This window comes from Cynoglossus semilaevis, chromosome 4, assembly GCF_000523025.1.
Source record: "Cynoglossus semilaevis isolate Cse_v1.0 chromosome 4, Cse_v1.0, whole genome shotgun sequence".
NCBI lineage: Eukaryota > Metazoa > Chordata > Actinopteri > Pleuronectiformes > Cynoglossidae > Cynoglossus > Cynoglossus semilaevis.
Window position 1 is genome coordinate 12,563,469 of NC_024310.1, and position 7,658 is coordinate 12,571,126.

The 7,658-nt window shown below is 42.0% G+C and overlaps 1 protein-coding gene across 2 annotated transcripts in view; it reads right to left on the bottom strand.

Moving 5' to 3' along the window:
- Nucleotides 1-110: 110 nt before the first annotated feature.
- LOC103378158 (uncharacterized) overlaps nt 111-7,658 on the bottom strand; it is a 7,941-nt gene continuing 393 nt past the window's right edge. Inside the window, exons 2-4 of one of the 2 annotated variants that reach the window (XM_025055312.1) lie at nt 6,456-6,558; nt 1,069-3,009; nt 111-852 (exon numbers count right to left, since the gene is read on the bottom strand). In XM_025055312.1, coding sequence (XP_024911080.1) covers nt 655-852; nt 1,069-2,808 — 1,938 coding nt within the window. In that variant the 5' untranslated portion in view covers nt 2,809-3,009; nt 6,456-6,558 and the 3' untranslated portion in view covers nt 111-654. Of the gene's footprint in view, nt 856-1,068; nt 3,010-6,455; nt 6,559-7,658 lie in introns of both variants that reach the window. The other variant, XM_008309266.3, reaches the window with a different exon arrangement.

Below are 7,658 nucleotides of genomic sequence, written 5' to 3' on the forward strand. Positions count from 1 at the left end.
TGCTCTACTGGACGTAGACAGAAAGGGTTTTGTGTCATAAAGACATCATAATAATATATCTTATATTTATTTTTTCTATATGCTTCTGTATAATATATATTTCATTATATCTTTCAATACATTTCAATAGAAAACCATACAAACTCTTTTAGATTAAGAAAAATACACACATTCAATTAAAAGGATGAAGTTGTTTTAAGTCTTAAAGTAAATAGTAAAACCAGTAGACAGAAGCTAAGTTCCTGCAATTTCCTACACAGTATTAACCATCAAAGATAGCAAAATAATACTAAGAGCACATACACAATGGGCCCATTTCAGCTCCATCCATTCTAAATGGGCCACACGAACACAGACTAACACTGATGTAAACAATTATCATTGAAGACAGAAAGTAAATAATATAAGGCCTAATGACAAAGAGTCACTGAGGTGTGGAGAGGGTTTTTGGTTACAGGAAGAGAAGGAAGGTGTAATGGAACAACAAAGAATTAGAAAAAATTATATTCTGACTGAACTTCCAAAATGATTTTTTACATCACATTATCATGTATTATTTGAACAAATTACATTAAATTGTATCTTCTCACATTGTATTGTTGGTATCTATCTTATTGAACCGTATACTAAGATACTGTATCGTGTTATTTCTGTTTAAATCCCCTCCGTCTCACCCGCTTGGTTGGACACAGCAGCTGCCTGACTAGACTGGTATGGAGCCTGGTTCGGTCTTTGGCCCATTTGCGGGACTCTTGACTTGGCTGCAGGCTGCCTGTTGACGGCTGCTAACCCCAGCTGAGGCCTCAGAGTTTTAGGCGAACAGTAGACGTTGCCTCCTTCCTGGGAACTTTGCTGCTAAAAGACATCACCAAAAAAAAAACTCTAGTCAGTTTTACAGCGTTACCTGAATCGTAGATCTCCCAGAGATTACCTTTATCTTTGTACCGTCTCACGGGTTTGCTAGTCACTGAGTAGTTAACATTTAAAGTCATTTCTCTTCCAATTGACAGATGTTTAATTTAATTAACTAAACATAGACGTCAATGTCTTAGGTTATAAATATCTCACCTCTTTGTAATGTTTCTCCGGTCCATCTTCATGGAAGCTGCCCGACTTTGCTGTCAACCTCTGAGCGACGGTGCCAGTCGAAGGCTTGCACCCTCCAGTTGTTCCTGGAGGACAGTGTCCAGTCTTCTGCATCTCCTGTCGATATTTGTCAAACAGCAGGTTGGAGGAACAAAGCACTGGTGTAGATTTTGGTTTGGGAGCGACCTTTGAATCTTTCGGAGCTGGTGGACTGGAGTGAGAGGATGATCTCGTCAAAGCTTCATGTGGTGAATCCGTGACCTGCGGTTTCGCTTGATTTGCCCGAACGTAGGTGATTATTTTTGGTCTGACATTTTTCGGCCTTTGGGGAGAAGAAGACCTGCTTGGTTCTGGTTCCTTGTGCTGAGGTATGACAGGTTTGGGAATGCCACTACTGGATGACATCTTTCCCGGCGACTTCCCTGCGTGACTTAAACCTGTCTGGGGAGAACTGCTGCGCTCCAGGCTCAGCGCCCTCACTCCTTGAACCTTGGCTGGTGATGCAGGTGGTCGTCGCTTGGGTGAACTGGATGCGGTTTTTGAGGAAAGTGAACTTGCTGACCGACTGGGGCTTCCCCATGGCTTTCTCCGTTCTAAGCTTGAAGAGTTGGAGTTGACGGTTTTCTGAGAAGGGTCCTGTTTTTTTAAACTGTTATCAAAGGAGAGCTGCTTCTTAAAACCGTTCTCAAATGACGGCTGCTTCTTAGAAGACCTGTCAAAAGAGTTTTGTTTTTTGAATGTGTTATCAAAGGATCCTTGTTTCTTTATGGCTCTGTTTTGACTCAACGGCTGATTCTCCCTCGTACCTGTTGCGACTGGGGTGTTATTTAACTCAGGGTGCTCGTCAGCCTGTGTGCTTTTGTCCATTTTGGTACCGCTCTCTTCATGTGATAATTTGCTTCTTGGTAAATCCTTGTGCTGACTTCTTCCTTGATCACCATTCCTCTCTAAAATCCCTCGGCCTGGTTCATTTCTTTGGTTATTGTTTCTTCTGTGCTCGTCACCAACAATCGTTTTGGAGAGAACTCCATTACTCACTTGTGCTTGTAATACAACATCTTTTGCGTCAGGGGTTAAATTCAAATTAATGTCGACTTCTTTTTGTTTTTTGGAGTTTTTTGGAGAGGAGAGATGGGAGTGATCAGCCTTACACGTTTGAGAGGGAAGTGTCAGATCTTCTGAGGCTGTAGAATAGGGGCCAGTGGTCATCTGCCAAGAGTCTATTATTTGAGACTTGCCGGAAATGGTGGACAGACAAGATACATAGACGTCTGTTTCCGAGTTTAACTCCGTCCTGGACGCCTCTTTGCTCTCAGAGACCAGAGAAACACTCGTTTCCTTCTCACAGCTCTTACAATCTTGGACATGATCTGCAGTGGCTTTGCTGCAGGAGGAAGACTGTCCAAGCAGCTCCTTCCGTTCTGCAAGGCCAACAAAGTCATTTCCGTCCTCCACCAGGTAAGCCTCCAGCTCCTGACACTCCAGCATCTCAAACTCAGCCAGCTCCGGGTCGTCACACTGGGAGTCTGTACCCCAGATAATAATTTTATCCTGTTCTGCTGTTTCATTTATTGCTGCTGACTGAGTGCTCATGTCACCCCTCACTCCAGCATTTTCTGCGTGGATGTCATTAGCGTTAGCATCGCCATCAGCCAGCACAGCCCCCTGCTGGTTGTTGTTTCTTAACGCTCCCACAGTGAAGGGCTCTGCACGTTCGCACATTTTAGAAACGGCCTTGAGTAAACGGCACCCTTGTGAGCACTTTATTGATCATTAATCGCCTCTGTCATAACAGCCTCATTCAAGTTCTTTGCCAGCACCGCAGGGGTTGAAAAATCGAATCTTCACATTGTGTTTTAATATCAGTCATCAGATGGCTAAGTATCTTGTGGAAACGTCTTCATGATACTTGGAGTGCTCAACCTGCAGAGAAAATGACAAAATACAGAAGAATTGTCTTAGCAATTAAACTCAATTTTATCATTTACTAATTCACATCCGTAACAAACACAGTTTTAGCTCTGATTTTGGTTGTTTTAACACAGCACATCATGTGAACTCGCTGTCATCACAGCCATGAGTGTGAAGCAGTTCAGCCAGTGCGCACAAGAGATCTGTTTACTATAGAGCTTTAACAGAGCTGCAGAAGCCCAGCAGTGATGCAGTATTGGGTGGTGTATTTTTAAATCTTTTCCTCTTCATACACTTCATAGAAAATGTCTGTAGCAGACATGTTTGCTACACATGCGGCTGTTACCGCTGACGTCAGACGGAAATCCAACAGCCTTGGTGTAAAATAGAAAAAGTTTTCAGGTATCTTTCCTCATATGACTCATTATTAAATATACATTACATTTACACTGACAGGCCTGTTAACTCAGTACATGTGGTTAGTCTCAGGTCCGACCCAGTTTCACCTTCAGAACTGCCCTATTTCTCCCAGTGACAGATGTTCCCCAGAGACTTTAGTCCAAACGTCTTGATGCCTTGGCTGCACATTGTGATGGGTTAGCAAAGCTGCAGCTAGTTTGACCTTTCATCGTGTCTTACAGACCAAAACATGTAAACATGCTTTAGGTCGCTGCAGTTATTAACTGTTTAGTTGCTGGTATTGAAGAGCCAAAGAAATTACCCTAGGTCAAAATGAAGAGGGCAGTTAGTCTTGCAAGTTTAAAACAAGAAGTTGATGTACCAAGGAGCCCAAAGTCGAGAGTGTCTGTCTGCAGCACAGGCCGACAAATTAGACAAACTGCTGTTTCAGCAGCTGCACTGCAGAACAGAGACCAGTGAATCACATTTCCCTGAGTCTCTCTCTCAGGTCTCACAAAGACTGGACTCCATGATCAATGTGGAACTGTTCAATTCACTTCTTCACACAATGAGTGTGTTCACTGAGGACCATGCCATTCTTTGACATTTTCTTGAGTGTGTTGACTGAGGACCATGCCATTCTTTGACATTTAAATAAAGTATGTCTCTATATCAAGTCAGAGACACTGTGGTAATGGACATTATTTCGGAGTTCTTGCTCCAATGTTTGTTCTTTTAGTCACTTTAAATGAGCAGAGTGATGAGTGCTGTAATACTCACTGGGATGAAGGGATGTATTTCTGATGTCTGTTCTGCTGGTATCCATCTAATATATGAAGGACCAACTGCTATTCTCAAAAGCTAGATGGATTTTTTTGTTAATGTGAAAAATTAGATAGTTTCTTGAATAAGTTAATATTTGTATTCACCACAATTTAGTCAGTGAACTTACAGAGTGCAGTATTTAAAGTTGTGGTATCAAACTCCTGGCCACAGGGGCCACTGGCAGCCCAAGAAGTTTTCACATCTGGCCATGGACAACAGATGTCAATTATATTTTTTTCCTTTATTAAAATACCTGAGGTGGACAATTAGGAATAAGATTTGTTTCACTAAATATTGAACACAGAGTTTGAAATCCCTGATTTAAACGTTGTCTGTAGCACATCTGTGAGAAAGAACTTAAATCTGAGAGAATTTACTGACAATGTTATTGTGCTGATAAATCCATCCAATCCTAACAGTGATAATTAAACATTTTTCCGTAAACAGCTCTCTGGGGATCACTACCACACCAGGGTTTTGAAAGTGGAAGTCATGGATCAGGATGATGGTTGTCTGAGCATCATAAAAAAAAATCAGCACAAGACTCCAGAGAGCCAGTGCCACCACCCCCTCACACACATTAAGATTTAATGTACACGCAGGTCGGACGGTGAACTCCTCCTCCCACTGTTGTGTTGTGTTCTGCTATCTCTCATTTACATTTTCTTGCTCCCTTGCAACAGCTGATAATGGTTCTGCGGTAACACCATCATTTGCACACACAGTGATTTATGGTCTGAAATATATGTTCACCCCAGCAACATGCTCCTGTGAGCCTGCCTCCCCATCCCCCCCCGTTCACCCTCCACCTGCCTCCTGATGCACAGAAGGGGCTTCATCAGAGCCTCTCAAAAAATCTGTGCATCCTCAGGCTAATGCCTGTGAAAGAATGTGCTGCTTTGGCTTCTACCACCAGAAAGATAAAGCAGAGATCAGGGTTCTGTATTCCTCTAAATATTATATCCTCATGAAATATTGAAGATAAAATGGAAGTAGCTCTCCATTAAAATGCTAAGATGGTTATATTCTCTTTGTGCAACCAAAACAAGCTCTCGGAAGTTTAATACGATCAAAAAACTGGAAAGAATAGTCCAAGAGAGAGTGTGAGGGTAGTCGTTTTACGTTGGTAAAACGGTAAGGTCCGAAACTGTTGGACTAGTTTGGAGTATTTGTCATTTGTATCAGTCATTGAGAAAAGGAGTACAAAAACAACAGTTCACACCTGACCTCATGTCAACTGTCTATGTAAGTGAACCATGGTACTAATTACAGCCAGGGATGGCAAAAGAGAGCATCTGTGAACGTCCAGTACAATGATCCATGGAGTAGACCGGCTTCAAATGCAGACCACCACATTAGACGTCACAACAAGAAACCTGAAAATAGGCTCATTAAAATTAATTCTGGACCAAACCCTTGCAGTCATTGAGAAAAGGAGTACAAAAACAACAGTTCACACCTGACCTCATGTCAACTGTCTATGTAAGTGAACCAGGAAGTCCATGCAAAAAGATCAGCTACCACCAGGATCAAACCACTGATCTTTTGGCTGTAAGGCTGGAGCACTAACCCGCCTCTGTCTCTCTCTCTGTGTGTGTGTGGCTCATGAGGTGAAAACAGTTACTATTCATCGTGGATGTGCAGCAGGTTAATCTGTAGACAGCGCCGACATGGACCACAGTCTTAGAGGTGTGTGATTAGCGGTGGTCGGTGTATTTATTCCCACAATGCATCTCTATCACTGTACCCAGGCCTGGGTGGGTGGGTGTGGAAGCTCCAACACATGATGGTTCTTACCGTCACACCTTACATAACATACCCACACTGGGGTCTTAACTGAAGGCAGTGAAACCACACAAGTCTGACTCTGCGTTATTTGCAAATGCAGCACGAGCAGCATTCTTCCTCTTTTTTAGTGTTAAGTGTTAACAACATGGAGGGAGTTTGTACCTGCGATACTCCAGCAGTGAAAAAAAAAAAAAAAAGCAGACCTCAGATACTGCGCCAAAACAACACAGGTGTAGAGATGCCTCACACGAACACACACGCACGAGAATATGAATGAAAATACGACGTTAAAAAAAAAAGGTTACACAACGACACTACAGAAACCTCTGTTAACATGATTCAGTGGTGTAATAATCGCAATATAATAATCATGAGCTAAGACTAGGGTTGAAACATACAAAAAGAAAACGCATCTTCCGTGGCGTCGAATAAAAACAAGTCCTTACCGTGTTTACTCAGGGTCTCCTCAGGAGTAAGTGGTCAGTGAGGAGGAGCAGAGGGAGAGGGGAGTGTCCAGTGATGGAGAGGAGACCGAATGCAGCAGCACTGCTGGAAACAGGGAGAACAGGAGGACGATGAGGAGTGACGAGGAGGAAGGTACGAGCTGGAACAGATTTACGCCCAATTAAGACGTGTTTTGTCGCCCCCTGCTGGCCAACTCCATTTATTATTAAATGAAAATATTAAAAATAAATCAATTTTTAGTCCAATCGAAAAACAATAACCCTCCAAATATGTATTGTACTGGAACTGTCTATGCGTCCACAAACATATAGAAAATGGAATTGTGGTAGAATCAACTGTGATCTAATGGTAACAACAACATTTTTACCAAATAATATATGTACATATAATATACACTACAATACAATAATATATTAATTTTTTCAATTATTTCTAGAATTATAAATGTGAAATCATCATTATTCAGCAATGAATCTGAATGCAGATGAAAAGTGAAGATGAAATACATGTCATTGTGACACAGCACATCACTGCACAGAACAAAATTTGATCTCTGGTTTTAACCCATCACCAAAGTTGGGTGCCCAACGGAGCAGGGGGCAGTGTGTGGGGATGGAGCCATGCTCAGAGCACCACAGGAATAACATGGCAGCTGGTGGACTCAAACCTGAAGCCTTCCAGAACCAAGTCTGCGTCCTTAACCAACCACCACTGCCCAGTCCGGTTATGTGAAACAATCCATCAAAAATGTCACACAAGAGTAGGGACAATCCTTCATCACATAAGTCTCAGCCTTTAACGTATAAACAGCATTCATTTATTTACAGCACAGAACTATACAAACCAGTTAATAAAGAGAATTATTATGTGCAGCTGCAATGGGAGAGTTTTCAACCTTTCGATACAAAGGTTAAACTTTCAGTGACATCACCACAAACATTACAATAATGTCTAAAAAACAATATCATGTTACCAAACCTTAGAACAGTGACTCACAGATAATCAGATAATCATCTTTCTGTTGAGAACCAGCTTCATAAGAAGTCAATTTAAAAACAATTGACCCCAGACCTACTTTCAAATAAATATTTATTTATAGAATAAACTGCAATTCCATCCATCCATTTTCATCCGCTTATCCGTTACCGGGTCGCGGGGGCAGCAGGCGCCACCCAAAACACATT